Source organism: Procambarus clarkii, chromosome 32, assembly GCF_040958095.1.
Source record: "Procambarus clarkii isolate CNS0578487 chromosome 32, FALCON_Pclarkii_2.0, whole genome shotgun sequence".
In the NCBI taxonomy this organism is placed as follows: Eukaryota; Metazoa; Arthropoda; class Malacostraca; order Decapoda; family Cambaridae; genus Procambarus; species Procambarus clarkii.
In genome coordinates, this window is record NC_091181.1 from 33,865,095 (window position 1) to 33,889,378 (window position 24,284).

Genomic DNA, 24,284 nt, shown 5'->3' on the forward strand with positions numbered 1-24,284 from the left:
ATGATAACTTTTAATTGTATAATTTTTTCGTTTAAATGCGAACAAATCTGTTGATATAGGTTTAGTTTAAAAATGTTTGAGTTCTTCCCAGTTATTTGATTTGATTATAATCGTATTACCATATAGCGGTTTGACGGTTTCCACCTACTGGTGGAAACCGCTGGCATCATACAAGTGTGTATGATCCACCTGACTGTGATGGGTGTGTGCAGGATCCGTGGGTCCACGAGCTGCGGGGGCGCCTCTGTGGGTTCCTGGGGCGCCGGCCCACAACCTCTCCCCGCCCCGCCATCTTCTCCTACCTCCACCGCCACCACCACCACGCCTCCAGGTACGGCGCTCTGCCTCCACACACCTCGCACCCACAGCTAGGTTATACCACCAGGCCTCCATATGCTTCCACCACCTCTACCACCACCACCACCATCACCACCACCACCACCACCACCACCAGCCAGGGTAGGGCCCTCTCATCTTAGCTGTGTCGAACCATCGCCTATTAACACCATTCTCCAGCGCTTATTCCACTCAGTACCATTACCATCTGTTCCTGGGCAACAGTCTGGAGCTCACAGGCAACTGTTCCAGTCGTCACTAATCCCACACACTAGAAACAGGACATTGGGGCAGCAGTATTTAGGTCCACCCGCCGCACTGTTCATTCATGGTTTTAGTGTTAAGGAGCCGCCCTCCCTCCATGTGTTCAACTCTCAGTTTGGTTGGTGTGACTTGTTATATAGATGTGTTATAATATTGATGGCGTGGGGATGTAAGGCATCAAGATGATGTGAGTCCTTTCACTCCGCAGCGTCGGGGCGGCGTTGGTGGCGCAGGAGTCTGCGGCCTCGGCAGTTAGGTCGCAGCGTGTTCTCCGTCGCCGGCTCCAGAGACTGCAGGAAGATTACCACAAGCTTATAGGTAGGTGGTTGGTGAGGGGTCGTGGTGATTGGAAACATCATACAAGCGTGTGGAAAGAAAAAATACGGTTGTATTAATCATACAAGTGTAGGATAGAAGGTAACCTACAGGTGTCTTGGTACAGGAGTGTCATGGGAGCTGACGCAGGCGCTGGAGGCGGCAGTGAGAGGGGAGAGAGTGGACCTGGAGGGGACGCTGGCAGCCTGCACCCACCGCTACCCCGAGCTCTTCACACTGACCCTGACAGCAGACACGACGGTACGTACACCAGCCACACTCCTCGTCACGCACGCTCACCAGGCGTCATATGTACACTCTTGACCACCCTAACTTATTTCAAGATTGATTGATAAAGATTAAGTCACCCAAGAGGTGGCACGGGCATGAATAGCCCGTAACCTTATTTCAAGTTACATTGCCGCTCTAATGATCACGAGAGACATCTCCCATCACGCAGGGTGCAGTCGCACCTCCACAGATCTCCAGTATCAGCTCTTGATACTGGTAATGGCTCAAAAGGGGCACCACTTACGGGCTATTCATGCCCGTGCCACCTTTTGGGTGGCTTAATCTTCATCAATCAATCAATCTCTAATGATGCATCCTATTAGGTGAGTAGAGGCGAGGTGAGTGTGAGATGAGGTGAGGTTATGTGATGTGAGGAAAGGCCCACACGATGCAATATGATGAAAGGTGAAGCACTTTGAGGCCAGGCGTACCATAAATCCTTATTTATATTTCACTCGTTTATCATTTATCACATTACGGGCTATTCGTGACCGTGCCACCTCCTGGGTAGTGTAATCTTCATCAATCAATCAATCATTTCTGGGTTTAGAGAGCACTCCCGGTAGACCAGTCTGGTGGTGGATGTACGCCCACCCCGGTAACTGTATAGTTAACAGATTTTGTTTATATATTATATCAGAAGTTTTGTTTTACTTCTTAAATTATTCAATTAGTTGTGTATTTGTCGATGTGATCACTAACGTGAGTGTTAGCAGAGGTAATGGACAATTATAAACACCAGAAGTAAACCCAAAACTTAATTTATTTATATTAAAGGCGTTTTTTCCCCCTGCCTGCACTACCACCAGGCGGGGCCAGCGACCATTCTGCTGGAGTCGATGCAGCGGTGTCGTCGCCGCCCGGGGGTTTCGGCGCCCGTCCCTGCCCTCGACTTCGAGCGTGTGCGGGCCGACCTTGGTGGTGCCCCGGAGACCCATGTTCTGCTCTTGCTGCAGGCGCTCAGACATGTGAGTTGTGGCGGTGTGGGTCTTCCAGGTGCCTGCAGGCGCGCAGACATGTGAGTTGTGGGTGTGTGGGTCTTCCAGGTGCCTGCAGGCGCTCAGACATGTGAGTTGTGGCAGTGTGGGTCTTCCAGGTGCCTGCAGGCGCTCAGACATGTGAGTTGTGGGTCTTCCAGGTGCCTGCAAGCGCTCAGACATGTGAGTTGTGGCGGTGTGGGTCTTCCAGGTGCCTGCAGGCGCTCAGACATGTGAGTTGTGGGTCTTCCAGGTGCCTGCAAGCGCTCAGACATGTGAGTTGTGGGGGTGTGGGTCTTCCAGGTGCCTGCACACGTACCTTGGTCTGCTCTCATATATCCCAAGAGAGTATTCCAGTTCTTTATGGGAGTATTGGAGGTCAAAGCAAATTCCCCCGGGCGATCATGTACAAAGGAACGATGGTTGGAGGTAAATACGTATTCTTCGTAGAATCCGGAGCTACGTATTAGACTAATTTTCCTGCATGTAGCTAGTGTGGGGCGGGTGTGAGAAAGGAATAGTGGCACGAATTAGTTTTCTCAGAATTGTCTGATTATATGCTACTTCCAGTAGGAGCCTCCTTGTGTAGCTCTACTCTCTTGAAAGCGATATAACATTTATTATTGATAAAAAAAACACATTGATGTGTTTGTATGTGTTTTGTAAAGATTTGAAGTACACGAAGTCTTTCACAATCTCTTGAGTACATTATCAAGATCTGAGTATATGGTTTGGACGAGACTGAGATGTAAGTCTCGTTCAACCCATGACATACTCAGACCTTGATCATGGAGAGTGTGAAAGACTTAGTGTGATTCAAGTCTTTACATAACATACACAAACATAAGTGTGGATTTTTTTATCCTCTTGTTATTATGTCTGTGACAAGACATTAACATTACTTAATCACTTACATCACTTTGGTTGTTGCAAGTTGGAACTAAACCTATTTCTGTACAGTAATCTACAATTACCTACGCCTACCCATGCAAGATTTAGCTGGCATTTCTGTCCGATTCGTGCATCACAAAAAGGAATTAATTTGCAAGAGTTTAACCGGTAAGTGAGGACGATGTTGCTTGGGTTGGTGGTGACCAGGACCTCCCTGCTGACGAGACTTGTGTTGCAGAGGGTGACGAAGGTGACGACGGGCAGCGTACGTCAGGCAGTCGTCACGGCCTACGTGCGGGGCGACGTGCTGGGCCTCCGGGGGGCGTGCAGGTCTTGGACGCGGCTGGCCACCGCACTCACCACTCCTGAGTCACAGTTCCTGCCTCAGGCGGCCGCCAGACTCATCAACGCCCTCACCGCCTTCAACGCCGGCAGGACCTACCTCGCCAGGTACCGCCCCTCACCGTAATTTAAAGCTAGATTTTACACAAAAAGTCTAGTTTGCTTTGGCATTGCTTAATATAAATTAGACATCCACCCGATTATTGGTTGAAGGATTAAGCGGGGAGATGTACCGATGGGTCAACAGGTGGGATTGATTGTTCTTCTTTATACTGTTCTTGATGTATTAGAAGAAGTTGTATTCCCGGGTAAACTCTGTAAGTTTACCGGGAAGTTGCGGTACACAATGACACAATTTGTGGTGTTCTGACACTTTTTTAAATGTAATATTTTGTATGGGATTTCCACTTTACCAGGTTGAAGTGTTTTGTTAATAAGTGTCAAGTATATTCCAGTGTCTGTTAAAATAGTCAGTTGAAGATCTATATTATAGTTGAAATGGAGCCTTTTGCCCAAACCCTTTACCTAAATCTTTTACCTTTCGGCGCCGTGGAGAGGGGGGGAGGGGACCTACTGCATGGGTAACAGCATCTCCCCCATATCAAAGCCTGGTGCGCCCTGGAGAGGCCACTCCAGACTGACAACCAGAGCGCAGCTCCATAGTCTCCTATGACTGATGGATGCCTACTACTACTACCTAAACTCAAAAGATACATCATTTACCTGTTCTGTGAGTGATGTGCTCATCTTGAGAACATTGAGCATATATTACATACCTCAAGAAGACAAACCAAACTTTAGTGAGATTACCAATACCTCCGTTAGTGAGTAGCATCAGTATAGAGAAGAATGAGATTGGTCATGTGTTCGATAATACGAACACATCTCTAGTACGGCACAAGTAAAATGTTTATTAAAAATAAATGTTTATTCAGGTAAAGTACATACATACAAGAGGTTATACAAAAATTGATAGATTTATAGATAGAGCTAGTACATACAATGCCTAAAGCCACTATTACGCAAAGCGTTTCGGGCAGATTATCAAGTGTGTAGATTACAGACTAGTTGGTTGCCCGGGACCAAAGAGCTAAAGCTCAACCCCCGCAAGCACAGCTTGGTGAGTACAACTAAGCGTAGTGCTTGATCAAATGCATTTTCAGGTAAGTTTTATAGTTTTGTGACATAAATTTAAAAATATGTGATGCTTAATATTATAGGATTATTCGCTCGTCTCTTCTTTAGGGTTTTAAGTTTTTATAAGATCATCAATGCAATGATTGCAAAATCAATTAAAGAATTACAAGTTGTAACTTTGATAATTTATTTAACATTTTCCATGATAAATGATTTTTTATGAAATAGAACGTAAGGTCACGGGGCATTATGTTGGCAGTATAGTCAGTTTGCACAGAGGAATCTCGCTAATAACTCTCTCGGGAACTCTATATTATTAAGAATTTACTACCACAAAGATGACTTGTTTCAGCTACTTCAGTATTGTAGATGATTTTATGATTTGTGTAAAAGATGTTTGTATAAAGGTTAATTTCTATACAATGTAAGTTTCATTGTAAACTTGACAGTGTAAATTAGTGGTACTAATGTTAGTGGAAAGTATAATTTAAAATTATATTTTTTTACGCATAGAATGCTTATTTATGCAGAAACTGTGCATAGTTATTATCGCTGCGCACGTTAAACATATACAGGTTAACTTAATTTTGCTTTGTCTTGATATCTTGTAATTCAAATGTATTTGTGACATGCATGGTGGTGCGTGGTGGTGCGTGGCGGTGCGTGGTGGTGGTGCGTGTATGGTACGTGCCGTGTTGGATGGTTGGGGGGGCCGTCAGCGAGGAGGTGTGCCAGGTACTCCTGCAGGCGCTGCACGCCGACCACCCACACTCGGCCGCCACCGATATGGTCCTGGCCGCCCTCCAGAAGCTCTCTATAAGGTACCTGCCTCTCTTTTTGTGTGTTATTTTTGTAACCTGTTATTAGCAGGCCTTATAGTTTTTTTTTGCCTGCCATTGCTCATCGTAAGCTTTATCCTCCTGGTGTTCCCTGAGATGCTCTCTGTAAGGTGACATCCTCCACGCATGCCCAATGTTTTCCTTGTCGACCCACTCCATGTCGGGCCTATAGTCAACCTCAGCTGAGTTCCTGGTCCCCCATAGGTACGCCTCTCTTGCAATATCTGTAACTTTTCCAATTTCGAAAATATTTTAATATGTGCAAGAGACGCATCATATTTTTTTGACGAACAGTTTCGTTAGCAATGACTATTATTCCCTGTTATTTCTTCTATCTTAATTGCTGTTCCTTTCAGCAGCTACATCTCGTGTAGTTACTTATATACAAATGACACCAGTTTCCATAACCTGTCTCCGTTCTGCCCAAGTTTATATTGGCGTAGAAGATCATACTGAAATATGTTCTCACACTTTTTCTTATAAATGACACCGGGCTCAATGTTTGGCGTCAGCATGTTAAAACTGAGTTCCCGGATAAGTAGTGAATAACTTCCTAGTGTGGAGAGTATATTGCTCCATCAAACTGGCCTCGTAACTGTGTTACTGCTTCAATAGATCACCGTCAGTAACTTGAAATTCATCTTATTATTTGTTCTGTACTGTACTTGTAAGGACAGACATGACTACATTGTCACATTACCATCAACGCGACAACACTTCTTTAGTTTATTTGTCTATATAACATATATACGATAAAAAGTTTAAATAATTGGAACTGGAGATCAATAGCCTGATAAGAGGTGATACGCGGTGCGTGTTACGGTACAAATTCCCACCACGGGCAGTAATGTTCCCCCGCATCTGAGCAACGTTATCTTGTGGTGTCGGCTCAGGGGCGTGGTGCAGGAGGCGTTGATCGAGGGCGGGGCGGTGGAGTGGCTGGTGAACACCCTGGCCGACCTCCGCGCCCTCACGCCCTACACGCAGGAGTACGCTGCTGCCCTCTTCATGAACCTGACTCTGCGCTCCTCCGGCCGCGCCCGCTGCCAGCCTCTGGGTGCCACCCTCCTCCCGGCACTCATACAGCTTCTCACTTCAGTGCAAAGCCACGTAAGCCATCGCCATTCAGTACATATTTTACACTGTCGAAAAATGTTAATTACGGTTTTGTTGTGATTACTCTTTAGCGGTATGATTGAATGTTAAAAGTATATATGTGTTATTAGTGGGTGTCTGGACGCAGGTGGTGCCGTATGTGACGGGGGCGCTCTACAGCCTCCTCTCACACTCTGGTCTCCGTCAGGAAGCCTTCGACATGGGGCTGGACTCCACACTTGAGCGCCTGGCGCAGGTATACTTTCTTCTCGACGATATACTCGGAACTCTGGCTCACAACAATATAACGTCCCTGCTTAGACCGACTTAAGATTTTATTCCTAAGTTCCTGTCATTATATTGAGATCATATAAGTACAATATTTTTCATATATATATATATATATATATATATATATATATATATATATATATATATATATATATATATATATATATATATATATATATATATATATATATATTTTGTTATAATTACCGCATAGTATGTCATAAGTTGTCAGTTAGTTTCGCATATTATATATATAATATATTGTTTGGGAACACTTGGTATGTTGGGTGGAGCAGGGCGGCAGCACGGAACAACGGCGACAACTGGAGTATGTTGTGGAGCAGATCCGTCGTGACCCTCCACTCTCTCCACCACCCTCGCCCGACCCCGTCCTCGACATGGAGGTCAGTCTCCACCACTACACTCCACCTACCACACTCATCATCACTCGCTACGCCTCCACTCTTACACGTGATTCAAGCGTCTTAATATTTTATTCTTTGGAACCTAGCATGGTGTCACCCAGTCCCTCTGCCCCACTCCCTGGCACTCATTTTAATATAGTACTCATAACATCACTCTCCTCAAAAGGGGCGCTGTTATATATTTTTTCAAATTTATTCAGAAAACTCATTCTGTCCGAATATTGATTTATTTGTAAATATTAAAGCTATTAAATTTCGTAAAGGCACGTTTCATGAGAAATTATTATTTTTTTTACTTGGATATTAATTGGCCAATACTAGTCCTGCAGCGTAGGACTGGCCACCCATATCGCAGCCCATTGTTTATTAGATATATTGAGATTCTGTCAAAGTTTGATACTGCTTTTATGTGAAAGGACTACCATCATTAACACTAGAAGCATTGAAATATCTCATCATTTAAAAAGGACGCTCTAAATTTAAGACGGAGGCAGGGACGGTTGCGTCACACACAACACAAGGTCTTATAGCGTACACAAGGTTCACTATCCCCTCTATCATTTCATACTGGTGTTATAGTATCTTCATAATAAAATGCTCTTACTGAAAACCGAATCAACCCTTCATAAAATATTCCCGGTGAGTGTATTATCACCGGGAGTGCATTCAGCTATACTCTTAAGGTGAAAAATACGACTGGTTGTTAAATCCTTGACATTTTTTAGTACCGCCATAACCTTCAACTCCTCTTGGAGTTCGAGTATACTCCCACATATGACATTACCATACCCATGTGACATCACCACCCACGTGTGACATCAAGCCGCCCCCTACGAGACATCAGCAGCCTGGCGTGCATGAGTATACTACTACTACCTCTGCAGGAGGACCCGGAGTGGCTGGAGGAGGAGCTGGACGTGGACGACCCGGTGCGAGCCCCACCCCACGCCCCCGCCGGCGAGGACCTGCTGGCCTGGCGCTACACCCTACACCCGGGTAACCCGCCTCCCACTCCTACACTCGCTCTCACCTGGCATACACTAGCTCTAAGGTGATGCGTTGATATTTTACAGTTTGACACCTGCCAGAAGCATGTATCTAACGTGAGTCTGTCCACAGGCGAGGCTGAGGACGCTGAACATAGACGAGACATGGCGCCTGCAAGGTACAATTATTATTATTATTATTATTATTATTATTATTATTATTATTATTATTATTATTATTATTATCAAAACATGCCTGCTGAAATGATAACTTATAGTTTCACTTTGTATATAATTTTGCAGCCACTTATCTAGAAGTTATTTTCAAACCGACTCGTTAATAACTTTATATATATATATATATATATATATATATATATATATATATATATATATATATATATATATATATATATATATATATATATACTTGGACAGATATTACACGCTGCTCGCCATAAAAACACTTAATCCAGAGAAATCACAAAATTAGTCACTCTATCTCAAGAGTTATCAGCATATGTATAACATTGAATATATTCACTTAATGACTGAGTCAATTATACATTTTTGGTTATTAATGTGATCTGGAGTTATTGACTAGCCTGGCGTTCCTTCCAAAAATGAACTACAAATTATTTCCTGTTCACTCGATTACTACACCTGGAGTTCACCTTGTTCTACAATGACCAAGTGATCAAAGTGGATCACTATTTTCATCCTTTGAGCACCAGATTCTTTATAGCTCAAATATGGTACCTTAATTGATCTCACAGATGTTAACAACTACAGACCTATATCAATCCTGCCAAACTTGTCAAAAATTTTGAAAAACTAATCTATAAGCAGCTTTACTCATATCTAGCCAAACTCAATATACTTACCCCTTGCCAATATGGCTTCAGGCCCAAAAAAGCACTAACGATGCACTTATTAGTATGCTTAACTCGATTCATACAGCTCTTGATCAAAATGAGTTCCCTGTTGGGTTATTTGTGGACCTGCGTAAAGCTTTCGATACTGTCAACCACCAAAACCTTCTTCTTAAATTACATCATTATGGTGTCAGAGGACACTCCCTACAATACCTCAAATCCTACCTTACTGACAGGCTCCAATGTGTTTCTGTGAATAATACAATTTCTCCCACACTACCCATCAACATTGGTGTTCCCCAGGGCAGCATACTTGGCCCTCTCCTCTTTCTCATCTACATTAATGACCTTCCAAATGCCTCCCAACACCTCAAACCAATTCTATTTGCTGATGACACAACCTTCATTTACTCCAGTCCTGATCCCCTTGCTCTAAATGCCACAGTAAATACTGAGCTTAATAAAGTCCATCTGTGGCTAACTGCCAACAAACTCACCCTTAACATTGACAAAACTTTCTATATTCTGTTTGGCAATAAATCCTCTAATCAAATAAATCTCAAAATAAACAATACCCAAATTTGTAACAAATTAGATGGCAAATTCCTTGGCATTCTCATTGACCACAAGCTGAATTTCCAGGGACACATTCTAAACATATCAAAAAAAGTTTCAAAAACTGTGGGCATTCTTTCTAAGATCAGATATTATGTACCACGCCCTGCCCTGGTGACTCTCTATTACTCCCTTATCTATCCATATCTCAACTATGGCATTTGTGCTTGGGGCTCTACTACCCAAAATCACTTACGTCCTCTAATTACTCAACACAAAGCTGCTATTAGGACAATATCCAATTCTGGCCCCAGACATCACTCGGTACCCCTACTCAAATCTCTGAATATGTTAGACATTAAGTCACTGCACATTCTCTCATTTGTATTATACATATATAAAACGCTAAACTATAATGCCAATCCTGATCTCAAAAGCTTCATAGAAGGTTGTAACAGAACCCATGAGCACCACACCAGAAATAAATACAGTTTTGATATTCCTAGAGTACGACTAAATCAAACCAGAAATGCTCTACAAATCAAGGGGCCCAGAATGTGGAATGACCTTCCCAACCATGATAAAGACTGTACCTCTCTCAACCAGTTTAAGTTAAAAACGAAGCTATACCTAATAAATTCCATGTAACCCACCTTACCCCCCTGTTGTCAACCCATGTATATTTTTTGTTTTTTTGTTTTTCAAATCAACGCTGTTTGAATGTAATTTTCTGTAATAATTTGTAATTGTATTTGTGCTGCTTTTTCAACAATGTTCCCCCCTCTTTTACCTCTATTTTTTATATGTACTCATCACATCTTTTCTTTTTACCCATTAGTTTTAAGCTTTAGTCATTAATGTTTTTCCTGCCCGAAACGGTTTGCGTAATAGTGGCTTTAGGCATTGTATGTACTAGCTCTATCTATAAAGCGAACAAACTTTGTAAAATCTCTTTATGTATGTACCTTACCTAAATAAAAATTATTATTATTATTATTATTATATTATTATTATAATTAACACTAGTAAAAAAAGTAAATGAAAACTGGTAGTCTATGTCCTTAGAGTTGTATGGACTTGCCGAAGTGTCCTCATCTTATTGAGTCATTATCAAGAGTTTAATAATTTAATTTTTTTATTAATTTCTGGTATACAGACTCAGTGAGGCGAGGACACTTCTGCAAGTGCATATAACTCTAGGGACATAGACTACCAGGTTTAATTTACTTGTTTACTAGTAACAAACACGCGATCAGGTGATTGTTAGCCGCACCCTCTTCACTGTACGCGCTGCCACCCCGCGACTGTGATCTGCAGGGGACGAGTTTATCCTGTACCGTCCGTCAGGTCGTGGTGCAGCAGCCCTGTCTTCCCTGTCAGGGACTAGAGTTCCCTAGCGTGTGTGGATGAGGAAGAGCCTCATCCACACGTGAAATTGTTTCAGGATCAGCGGCCGCCCTGTTATTATAACTGTTCCCCTGGTCTGAATTGACGGCGAATGTTTTCCCTGAGCAAATATTCCCTGGTACTTCCGTCCTGTTCTACAATCTCCACTAAAGTGATGCGCTTCTGCCACCTCCGTTAATGAAAGGCTGCCTTGCTTTGCCAAAAGGGGGGTGCCCACACTTACCAGTATTCAAATTCAAATGTTTATTCAGGTAAAGTACATACATACTAGGGGTGATACAAATATTGCTGAATTTATAGATAGAGCTAGTACATACAATGCCTAAAACCACTATTACGCAATGCGTTTCGGGCAATATGGAGTTCTGTCATTGTTACCTTCCACCCATCAGTCTCTGAGTGGCTGGCTATTACGGGCTAAACGAAGTAAGAAACAAAGCGGGTATTACTTCGTAATACTGTACCCGCTTTTGTGGTCCATAACAAGTTTGAGTTACAGCATTCCGACAGCCCGTGTTGATAGTATGATGCTGTTGCAACTTGAGTCTGATGAGGATGGGGGGCGGGGAGCCATCACTCATCAGGTGATGGCAGGTGCGAGCGACGGAGAGGCACGGGCCAGCTACACTAGCATGCCAGCCCGTCCTCTCCACTCTTCACAACCTCACTAAACTTGTGTACTAAATTGTCCCAACCTATGCTAGCCGAGGACCCATGAATAAACAACGGGGAACGTCTATTTTGAGAGCTGCTTTGCTTTTTAGTTCAGGTTTTGCCCATGGGGGGGGGGGAGAATTATAGGTCAAAATGCGATTCTAGAGGAGGATCAGCGCACTGACCAGCCTCACGGGACTCTAAGTCGTAGCCTACAATTGTACACACTACGTAGTACTACAATTATATAATTGCTAGTAATCACAGCGATTGTGTCGTGATTGTAACTAACAATAAATTTTGACATTTATAATAATAACACCAGCATTAACATCAGTAGCAGGTGACCTTTCACTATCGCGATGAATACAATTGTATGCTTATTTCTCTGTCCAGGTCCGCGCCAGTGGTGCCCTGGGACCCTCGACCCTACAACCCTAATCCCAGACCAAACTCCGACGGCTTCGTCACCCAGGTACAGTGCCTCACAGCTTCGTCACCCAGGTACAGTGCCTCACAGGCTTGTCACCCAGGAAGTCAAGGGTAACTTCCCTTGCTGCTCTCGTGTAGGCATATCTTGAAAGATATTTAAATAATTTAAGTTGTCCATTGAAATATTATATAATAATTCCTGCTTGCCGCCTTCTCTTAATAATTACTTACATCGTGGTGTCAATATCAGCTGCAGCATAGAGTGCCACAGCAGGAGCAGACTCATCAGCAGGCGCAGCACCTGCAGGCAGCAGGAGGGCAGTGGGACTACCCTTCTGACACCGACGCGGGACGAGGTGCTATGTACACTTCCCGTTCCAAGTGAGTACCACCGCGCATGTCCCCGCGCGCATAGTTATAATAGCGTGTTCATTTATTTTCAAACAACTTCTAATAAGTTATGTATATGACTGTACACATGAACAGAAATATAATCACACACACAAAAAAATGATGTTGACAGTTCTCAGTAAACAGTTTTACGAGCAGGTCATTGGAGGTGGAAAGTGGGACTGGTGGTGGATGTGAAACAGGAGACGATGGCGGAGAAGGAAGTTACCGTGAAGAGCGGCATGGCAGTAGGGAGGGAGAGTGGTCCCTGCCGCTACGAGGCCTCAGGTCACCGCCACCCACACGTCGCCACGACCCACAAAGGACCCATGACCCACAAGGGCGCCAGGACCCAGATGGGCATCAGTTTGTTCCACCCGTGGCTCGAGAACAGGGGCATGCTTCAGGTGGGTGTTCTGACTCCTCTTGAGGAAACAGATGGAAACTCATTGTGGATGGCGTTTCACTCCCACGTTATGCACAATTACATAGCTCCAAATTCTCACAATACATTCTTTTTCGCAATGATGTTTGCGTTCATTTAGAAGGAAGATTCCTGTTGCAATTGTACAATTGTAGTTATTTATTCTGCAACCCCATACGTGTCCTATGAGCAGTGGTGAAAAGTGAGTCACACACACAGCCCGAGATCTGAGGCTCAATATTCATTTATATTAAGGAACTCATTTTAGTTTTCAAAGAACATTGTTAGACAACTAAAAGGTAATACATATTTTACGTGTACTCTCAAGTAGGTTGAGGTACAAGACGAGCAGCTTATAAGATGGACAGACCTCACACCCTCTAGAGCAGATGATGCACAAAATCTGGCCACCAGTTATTTTTGGTTAATGCTAATAACGTAATTGATTATCAATCATTATTGAACATGGAATAGGAGTGCATGTTTAACGTAAAAGAACTTTTTTAGAGAGAGTAAATATTTCATGTGTTGCATGAAGCATATTATTACAACATTATACTTATAGTAGAAGGGAGAACGGGAACTGCACGTAAAGACACATTGTAGTAACACATAAAGATACGCCGCAGCTCAGTGTTGTGTGAAGCAAATATTGTAAGAGTCCTCATTAAGCTAATGAAAGACGGTTTCTTCTGGTTCTATTTAACTGAGGCTCATGAGGCCGTCTTCAATGCGTAGCTGCTAATAGTGTGAATGTATAGGATGTTGTGTTATGTTACAGAAGGAGAGGAGGAGGAGGAGGACGCCGGTGGTGCGTCGCCGCCACTGACGTCGCCAGGTGGTGGTCATACCTCCAGGCCCATCACCACCACCTGCCCCGCTGAAGACCTCGTCCCGTACTTCACCCGACATCCCCATGTCCACGATGATCACCATCAAGTATACTTTGTCTTATCCAGCTTAAAATAATTAATGATTGTGTCTCTAGATATATATAATAACAGCTGTTGTGGCAGAGTTTACATTGACTACTTCGGAACATGCGATACAATCACAAAACTAGCGCCGAGAAATAAATGCAAAATGGTATTGAAAACCTGAAAGATGTCTTGATGGCATTCTTACTTTAAAGAGCACGAATGTGTGAGCTGAGTGTAAAGTGAACAAGACTATCTTGGCTAGACAGACTGAAGCTAGACAGGCTGCCAGAGTTGACAGATTATCAGGCTAGTTCATTATTCAGACCACTGTATGTATATAAATATATCATCACACTTGTAAATGTACATATTAACTCATTTTCTCATTGTCTTATTAATTAATCTTGTCCAATACAGAATTCGTCGTCAGGAACATCAGAGATCACTCAGAAGCTGATCCTCCATCATGATGGTGAGGAGGACGTCACCCTCATGTCCGCCAGAACGCCTACAGCAGAACACCAACCCTCCACGCTGGGTAACTCGACTTTCAGACTTGGCGGGCCTGTGCATGACAAAATAGACGAGGAATCAGTAAATGTAGCGAGAGCCACAAATAGCTCACAAGTGAAATCCACAGATGTGAGAGAAGATCTCAAGGGAACACATACGGCTCAGGAAAGACCGGCTACAAACTCATCCGACCCAACTACAAATCTTGATTCAAGAACCTCGGAACCCGAACGACAAACGGAGGTGGAGGCACCACGAGGAGACACAAAAGGAGATCTTCCAAGAAGGGAGGAAATAAAAAAGAGAATCCATGAATCGGTCAGTTCCCCAGCGGCAGCAAGCGGCAACAGCAGCAGCAGCACCGCAAAGAGCAGAAGCCAGAGGAGCAGGTATGTCTGGTCATATCGTAGCCACTCGCTTACTGTATTGTGGTCTCAGCTTCAGACACGGGTAATCGAGAATAATTTTTTGATCATTGGCCAAAATCATTTGCCAAAACATACGTTCCTATATACAGTGCCAGAGTATACATACATGTATATACATACATTAATCTGTGCTCGTTAATTTTTCTGCTGCTTTGCATGTTTAAGGATTTCTTAGTAAGGAAAGACCTTTGCATGCAGCCTGTCAGTACTGACGAAGTTAGTGATCTCGCGTAAACATGAACGAAATGTGTTCTTTAGAACGTTGATCTTTAACATGCCCGACTCCACGTAGTAGGAAAAGTGAAGATTTTCTGTATATTGCACCTCGTGCACGATACAAGGAAATGCATCTTGGACTTTATTACAGACATTCTTATTTTCTCACAACATTAAGTTAATCCGGCCCGGCCCATTTCTCAGACAACATATAACATACACGATATACGACACACGTGAACGACATACATATAGAAACTCATGAACGACATGTATATATGACACACGTGAAGGACATGCATATATGACACACGTGAATTACTTGCAAATATGACACACATGAACGACATATACTCCAGCTTCTCAGTATACATATATACACGGAGAGTTTTCTGTATTCCTGTTCTATGTTCATGACTAAACTGAATTTGCCCGTTAGTCAGTAAGTTTATCTTTTAACCATTGTAACTCTTCCGCTGTTGATAGGCTTTAACCTCAAAACCATTCCGCATAAACTGAGGTTTTTGCTCTGCTTCGGGTATGTCTTTCACAGCCTATCCTGCCTACAGAACTCTACTCTATGACTAGAAAAATTGACATTCAAGAAGTAAGGTAGATTACATGGCGTTGATTAGGAAATACCTAGTTTTTCTCTTAGAGTTATTAGTGGTGAATGAGTGAGGTGACAATAGCTTTCAGCTCGTACAAATAAAGGTAGGTAGGTATACCAAGATAAATTACATTCGCAACGCAGCAGTGACCACAGACAACGAAATAGCTGTAGTGGCCCTAGGCTACTTCTGCCCAGGCTCATCATTGCTAGTCAACACTATAGTGCAGCTCTCAAAGAGAAATCATCGTGGTATTGATCTTTGATTCTGGTTGGGCTTAGATGAGGCTCTCAAACTTATTATACAATTTTTGTGATTATTATTATTATTATTATTTTTATTTGTTACGTGTCTTGGCATCTCGTTAAGAAAGGAGGGTGGAAGCGTGGGTCATAGCATATGGGTGATACTATATATGGTGGTTTTGAAGACAATGCAACCCGTTCTCGCAAATTTAATAAGTCAATATTGACTTATTAAATATGTGCATATGTGACATACTTAACATTATAGATACCCTTAAAAAGATCCATAGAAAACACCGACCTTACCTAACCTTGTTAGTATGTTAAGATAAGCATCTTATTGCTTCGTAATTACAATTATTACCTAACCTATAATAGGTATAGGTTAAGTAATAATTGTAATTACGAAGCAATAAGATGCTTATCTTAAGATACTAACAAGGTTAGGTAAGGTCGGTGTTTTCTATGAATCTTTTTAAGGGTATCTATTATGTTAAGTATGTCACATATGCACATATTTAATAAGTCAATATTGACTTATTAAATTTGCGAGAACGGGTTGGACAATGATATATGCCGGAATTAAAAAAAAATACAAATTTACCAAGCGTGATTCAGACTGTCATTAATGCTAAAGTTACACATATCCGTTATATATATATATATATATATATATATATATATATATATATATATATATATATATATATATATATATATATATAATATTATATAATGAAGAAATGTCACAAGCATGTGATCTTAGGATGCCAGGAATATTTTGTGCATGTAAAGCAAATTTGTGCTATGTTGTGTTTTAAATATTTTATTTTTGATTATACGACTTGCGAATGACACCAGCAGCTTACTTTCTGAAGACCATTATGACTTTTTCTCTACTATAGCTCGTACTACTACTACTACTACTACTACTACTACTGCATCCAGGTTAGGCTTGAAGAAGTCTAACGTGCGGAAAAGTAAGCACTCTTGACGCAAGTTATGAAACACCCCAGCATGTTCACGCTGTTCTGAGCTCACACTGCTCCAGCATGCTGGTGTTCACGCTGTGCTGAGCTCACACTGCTCCAGCATGCTGGTGTTCACGCTGTGCTGAGCTCACACTGCTCCAGCATGCTGGTGTTCACGCTGTTCTGAGCTCACACTGCTCCAGCATGCTGGTGTTCACGCTGTGCTGAGCTCACACTGCTCCAGCATGCTGGTGTTCACGCTGTGCTGAGCTCACACTGCTCCAGCATGCTGGTGTTCACGCTGTGCTGAGCTTACACTGCACTAGCATGTTCGTGTTCACGGTGTTCTGAGCTCACACTGCTCCAGCATGCTGGTGTTCACGCTGTGCTGAGCTTACACTGCACTAGCATGTTCGTGTTCACGGCTGTTCTGAGCTCACACTGCTCCAGCATGCTGGTGTTCACACTGCTCCAGGATGTTAAGTGTTCACAGTGTGCTCCACTTACCCTGCACCAGACATAGTAGCCTCACACAGGCTCCAGCAAGTGTTTATCTCACTATCTGTCCTTATTTGCAGTGTTGCTAGTTTTGTATCATTATGCTGCTATTTTAGGCAATGGATGAAAACGAGAATGTCTCGCATGCGCTTCTAATATTAATATTAAAACAAGAGCTCTGAAGCCTATTATATCTAGCGTATAAAGATCATACTTTCTAAATCCAGTAGGCATAATAAAATTATTCAGATGCCTATACTGGTCTGGTTTATAGGCTTTTCGTTCTTTAACGAATTTTTATATTCCTAACTATTTTCGATCTGGTTTTTCTAAGCAAAAATAAATAAACTTTACTAACTAGAGTTATGCAAAGTTATGTTTTAAAAACTGTTCTAGTTGTCATTCGTTACCATTGTTCTGAATAGACTCCGGAATGTCATGGTTCTATTAAATAAGGTACTAGTATCAGGATCTATTAAGCGAGATTTTAGTGGGTTATGAGGATAATACGTGACATTCTAGTGAATAATGATCTTATTAGTGAGATCCTAGTGTCGTAAGCTTTTTAAATGAAATCCTATTATCGTGATCCTTTTAGTGAGATGTTAGTTGCCATAATCCTATTGAATGATATCATAGGAGTCATGATCCTATCAGCGAGATATAATGAATTTTTATCGTATTGAAATCAGGAAAGAAATGCGATACTCCGGTTTCCCTGCAGACAAAATATATATTCTCGCCAACCCTAACATATTTGTCGAAATATTAGTATAATCTGCCGTTTAGGACAACCCACCGAGCCTAAGGATAGTTTTGTACTTTTATTCTGGGTCTTAGCTTGACTGGGAATTGATGTCATGTCTTGCGTTCATAAGGAAATTAACAAAAAAAATATTTTTCCTACCTATTTGCTTACCCTATTTTGTCAGCATGTACAGTAATAGATAACACACGTGTATTATATTTATTGGTCTTGTCATTAATCTCTTATCACAAAAATGTCATATTTCCAGTATTATCGAGCCAAATAGACTAACTGTAGCAAAGTTAACTCTACCTTTATGTCTAGAATCCAATAGATATGTGTTGGCGTGTTGTTAATGTGTAAATTCATTGTTCAGTATTTAATGTGTTTCACTGTAACTTGGTGGCAGCAGTTGCTGGTGAGTGCGAGGGAGGTACTCAGCATGTTGTGTGCATGTCGCCTCCAGAAGCACTCTCTCAGGCACCTAGACACTCATCACTCGAGCCACCTACGGAGGCCTCTAAAGAAGCACCAAAAGGAGTACTGTCAGGGGCACATAAGGAGGCACTTAAAGGAGCTTCTACGGAGGCGTCCAAAGGAGCTTCAAATGAAGCACCAAATGTAGCTTCTATGGAGACGCCTAAAGGAACCTCTAATGAGGCACTCAAAGGGGCTTCTAAGAAAACACATAAAAGGATGTCGACGGAGATACTTAAGGTGACACTGTCAGGGGAACCTCAAGTAGCTTCTGAGGAGCAAGCGCCTCAAACAGCATCAATGGTGACATTAAAAGGAGCATCATCAGGGGCATCTAAAGAAGTGCCTACCGGAGTTCCAGAAGTGAAGATGCTCTCGCGACGAGCCAGTGTGACTCCGGCTCGATTACCCCCACCTGATCCCCCGAAAGGTTAGTATCGTAGAAATTTCGAGTCGCGGAAAGAGTGCATGAATGTATCATCTCACAAAATAAACGCATTGGTATGGCCTTCTCCTTCACATAAAACTTATAAGCGATCTCTACAGCTGTGTCAAGCCCATATCATTCCTCTACAGCTGGGCCAAGTCCTGGCACTTTCCTAACTACTTCTCCTTCCTCTACAGCTGGGTCAAACCATAGCACATACTCTCCACCTCGTCTTCCCCTTGAAAGCTATTTATGTATGCCCACTTTACCTTCTTCCTTTTGTATGTTTTAACTAAAAGGCGAGATTCACATCTACAAATACACACAATTAATAGAAACCAATCGTTATTGCTATTATTTTAATATATATAGAGAGAGAGATGCTTAAACACACGGATATAACATACCTGCTCTCTGGCCGGAGTATATGATTCGTCTACCGTTGATTTAAAAGCACTTATGACAAGAAACAGGATTCGTCAGTCACTGCATTATGCGTTCGCAAGTTGGGAAAACAGTGCCAGAGTTGGATCTCGGCCCTGAAAGCTCTGTTAAATAAGAGAGAGGATGCAGACGAGGAGTCACAATAACGTGGCTGAAATATGTTGACCAAACCACACACTAGAAAGTGAAGGGACGACGACGTTTCGGTCCGTCCTGGACCATTCTCAAGTCGATTGTGAGAGAGAGGATCATAAATTTCAATTGAATCTTCAACATACATATTGAAAATAAACCCCCCGTGCATTAAGATTATTTTCATACATTGCTAGGAATTGCCTCCGACGACGTTTCAATGTTTAAAAAGATGGTAGAAATTGAACTAGAGTTCTCATCAAATATATTTCGAATAACTATTTTGACGACTAAAGTTTATATAAAATCAGTCTAGTGGCAACCACTCGTTGCATTATACGACAGTCTAATGGCACACTTCGTCCATTTTTAAGACGGTAGGTAACCCATACCCAGCGTCTTAAACGACCAGTCATTAATTAATTGTTCAGTTATAATGATCAGGAGTGTAATAGCCAGTATTTTTTCCTGGCATTTACTTTCCTTTCAGGGGGCACTAAATGCATGAAGAGTAAGCACAGTATAACGTTTTTTACCTCAGTATTGTGCTGCTGTGAAGCATGTGAACTATAACATGAATGTGGTGTTCTCACGTGAACAGTGTGTGTGTGTGTGTTTTATACTTTTTAATCACAGCTCTCATATATATATATATTATATATAATATGCATGTATATATGGCACATTAGCACACAATGTGTGATCACTTCGAAAAGAGTATTATTGTAAACAAGATATAAAGCAATATATAAGTGATATACAGTAATACCCTGCAAGGGGCCGAGTCAAAAAGACACTAAGAATGTGTTCAGATACCACGTTCCATTTTTGACACTTAGTTTCACAGAGTGTGTCCAGTTCTGGGAAGATTTATCATTCTTCGTTTCTTCAGGATAGAAAAGTGTTGCCTGCAAACCGCGCGCAACTTCTGATTTTCGTTCAACCTTAATGTTGGTGTGGTTCCTGTGGTTCCTGTACCGTGAGACTATGAACGGTGTACCGTGAGACTATGACGTGTACCGAGAGGCTATGATGGTGTACCGTGAGACAATGACGTGTACCGAGAGGCTATGATGGTGTACCGTGAGACAATGACGTGTACCGAGAGGCTATGATGGTGTACCGTGAGACAATGACGTGTACCGAGAGACTTATGATGGTGTACCGTGAGACAATGACGCGTACCGTGAGGCTATGATGGTGTCCCGTGAGGTTGAGGTGGTGCTCCTTAAGGCTATTTCCCTGTAACCTTCGTGTGTGTGTGTGTGTGTGTGTGTGTGTGTGTGTGTGTGTGTGTGTGTGTGTGTGTGTGTGTGTGTGTGTGTGTGTGTGTGTGTGTGTGTGTGTGTGTGTGCGTGCGTGCGTGTGCGTGTGCGTGCGCGCCATTATATAGCTGGAGACAACTGAAGAGCCTGCAGATGCCATTAATTAATGAACATACTCTTCATTCAGATAATGACGTGACTGTAGCCTCATTGATTATCTTCATACAATGCAGGAATACAGCGCAATAACTTACTTCAACAAGCTACTCGGAATATACTCTGTAATCCAGAAAACCGTAATTGAGATTGTTTCTGAAAAGTAGCTTCGATAAGTATGTGTAAATAATGTAGCTTTTGGTTACTTAATCATCTGTATGTTCGTGCTTTCCTTCTGCGTTTTAATAAATTACATGAATATCTTAGGCAGAGAAAAACTTATTTCTGTATAAATATATATATAGAGGAGTTCTCCAAAAGTCATGTTCGTTTTTCAAGGTGAAGAAAAAAGGTGCATAACTATAGAATGTATTACATTCTATAGAATAACTATAGAATGTATTACATTCTATAGTTATTCATATATTCGTATAATTTGTAGTTATTCGTATAATGTATAAGAAGTGTATCGCTACTTTTCGACCGTCAACTCGCTACTTTCAGCAATTTAGATCTGGCATCCCTGGCTCCAGAGAGGCTGTGTGGACAGAATGTAAACAAAGAGGCGAGGCCATAACGTGTTACACACAGGAGATATTAGCCTCCCTCTCTAGTCGATCCTTATAGATTATACACTTCCCGTGAACTTCTTGACGTAGGAATTACAGTCTCCGATCAACCCACGATTTCGGCTACCTTGGGAAGTATTGTACCCGGTAAAATTAATTGTGTATATGTATAAATTGGTGGCCATTAATTTTATGTACAAATTTTGCCGGTTATGAAGACTGACCAACACCCGGAACGGGTAGGTTGTTATTCTAACATAATATAGATTTCTTCCTTGCTATATGCTGTGTTTAGTAGTGGTAGGTTACTATTATTAGTTACTCTGCAGGTGCAGAGTAACTAATAAATATTTCTTCCTTCCTAAGGAAGGAAGAAATTACGAGTCATCCTAGTGCAACAGGAAGCATTCACATTTACCATTAGGGCTCATACCCACATTCGTGACTGAGAATGTTCAATGCCTATTGTCAGGCAATAACAACTTAACAGCTGAGGCCAATGGTTACCATTTTACTAATCCATTTTAAGCTGTAATACTAACCCAATTTAGCAGTAGAACCTGAACTCAGTAGTTTATTACAATTATCAATTATTTAATTAATAGGCTACGTACATAACTCCCCCAAACATGTGTACAGGTAATCACCTAGCAGGATAACTTAAATATGCAGTCCAGTTTGAATTAATAATAATAAATTAAAGTTCATTAAATTAAGATTTTAATATATAAATAAATAAACAAACAAAATCCAGCTAGCAAAAACCCCCAACAAGTTTGTGGTCCTCAACGAGCCAGAAGAATTGGGAGCATTAAATTTTTTCTCATTCCAAAAGTTTATGGTCCTTAAGAACCAGGATCATGCTTATAATCCAAACAATGAAATAACCAATGCAATTAATATATAAATTATTAAATATAGCAGCAAACGTACACTGCTATAAATCACAGTAGCCTCGTTCAGTCAACCTCAGCCAGCAATACACAGAAATTACAGCAAACAAGCACCATCATTGTTCCAAGAAATCAACCAAAGAACAAAAATACGTACATTTAAATAGGTGATTGAAACTACTGCTGCTAAGACAATATTAACAGCGGTCCTTGGTTAGTCTCATCACTTAACAAATTAATTAACACCATTAAATAACACAAGAGGTTGATAAGAGGCTATTACCCATAAATAAATAAATATATATCTATCTTGAGTTTAGAGAGAAACATTTAACATATAAATCATGAACCCATAAATATTGCATCATTCTATTTACTGCATAATATAGCATTTAATTAGTGCCAACTCTTATTCAGGGGTGAGTCAATATTAGATTAGTGCTAATGATCAGCCTAGTCTAATCTAATTAGTTCTGTTAACCCAGTGTAAGGGTAGGATTTCACACTTGTCTAGGGTTGAGCTAATTGTACAGCCTAGCAAGTACTTAAACATTGTACAGAATCTTTTAATCATTAACAACACAATTTGTTTTGTACACAAGTACTTATTTATGTGTAATATTACCATATTTTTTATCATTGTAATTATTTCACCTTTGAGTGTTAAGAAGTAAGCTATTCATCCGATGGTGATTATGAGGAGCTAACCTAGGTATTACCTGTAGTGACACTGATTACCACTCAAATAATTGTGTGTATATTTACCATTTATGTGCCAAGTTCCTATGAAGTAGGATATTGTAGCCTAGTGACTGAAAATATTCCTAGACTACTACCAATAGTACTTGTTCAGCATTTATGAGCAACCCTAGCAAAAGCACTTCAAGGCTTAACCAAACAGCCAGTATGGCTACTTCAGAAAAACTGAAAAGGACCCTAAGAGATCTCCAAGGCCACCTAAACAGACAGATTAATAAATGCTACAATCTGTCACAACAATCACCAGTTGACTATGTTGAACTAAATAGCTACTATCAAGAAGCTGCAAGTAAATTTGAGCAAGTCAAATGCCAGATAGAAAAGTATTTGGCTGAACTTGTCAACACCAATTTATTGGAAACAGAATTAGACGATGTTTTGGTTGATCTGGCAAATTACGAGGATGACACTCAGGCCAAGTTACACCGTTTCGACAAAATAATTGTCAATTGTAAGGCAATAACAACAACAGCTTCCCCTAACACAACACAATCAGAGGTTAAACTGCCTTCAATCAGTGTACCCACATTCTCAGGTTCAGAGAATGAAAGTTGGGACAACTTCTGGAACAGATTTGTTGACTCATTAGATTCTAAACTCACTATTCCTAAAACTACCAAATTCAGATACTTACAGTGTCAACTAAAGGGTGAAGCTTTAAAGGTGGTATCCAATTTACCATTAAATAGTGATGGCTATGATCTCGCAGTCCAGCTCCTTAAGGATAAATATGCTGGCACAGAGAGAGCTGTTATGATCTTAGTCCATAAATTGTTGGACTTACCATCTACAGATGGTTCCTCTGACTCACTCCAAGCTTTTAGATTGGAGCTTGAGTCATTACTCAAAGCACTCAGCCTTAAGGTTGAGTTAAATGGTGCGGACTGGTTAATTAGAGTTATTGTACAACGCAAGTTACCCAGTGAAACACTGGATAAGTTGTGTACCTTGCATAACAAATCTTACCTGACAGTTAAGGAGATTACAGAAGGTTTACGCTCTATTGTAGAACGACAGAGAGCAATTGCAGATAGTAAATCAACATCTAAACCTACGTTAACCACTCACACTAAATCACAGAGTACA

The 24,284-nt window shown here is 41.4% G+C and overlaps 1 protein-coding gene across 1 annotated transcript in view; it reads left to right on the forward strand.

Annotated features, from left to right (window-relative positions):
* Positions 1-24,284, forward strand: part of LOC123759404 (lisH domain-containing protein ARMC9) — a 51,693-nt gene that overhangs the window by 18,102 nt on the left and 9,307 nt on the right. The window contains exons 6-24 of the mRNA XM_069334890.1: positions 213-331; positions 809-918; positions 1,043-1,176; positions 2,016-2,174; positions 3,313-3,524; positions 5,273-5,374; positions 6,286-6,502; positions 6,636-6,743; positions 7,075-7,182; positions 8,088-8,199; positions 8,323-8,368; positions 12,077-12,155; positions 12,363-12,493; positions 12,650-12,909; positions 13,708-13,865; positions 14,264-14,748; positions 16,765-16,822; positions 17,986-18,040; positions 18,453-18,983. Coding sequence (XP_069190991.1) covers positions 213-331; positions 809-918; positions 1,043-1,176; positions 2,016-2,174; positions 3,313-3,524; positions 5,273-5,374; positions 6,286-6,502; positions 6,636-6,743; positions 7,075-7,182; positions 8,088-8,199; positions 8,323-8,368; positions 12,077-12,155; positions 12,363-12,493; positions 12,650-12,909; positions 13,708-13,865; positions 14,264-14,748; positions 16,765-16,822; positions 17,986-18,040; positions 18,453-18,983 — 3,184 coding nt within the window. The remainder of the gene's footprint in view (positions 1-212; positions 332-808; positions 919-1,042; positions 1,177-2,015; positions 2,175-3,312; positions 3,525-5,272; positions 5,375-6,285; positions 6,503-6,635; positions 6,744-7,074; positions 7,183-8,087; positions 8,200-8,322; positions 8,369-12,076; positions 12,156-12,362; positions 12,494-12,649; positions 12,910-13,707; positions 13,866-14,263; positions 14,749-16,764; positions 16,823-17,985; positions 18,041-18,452; positions 18,984-24,284) is intronic.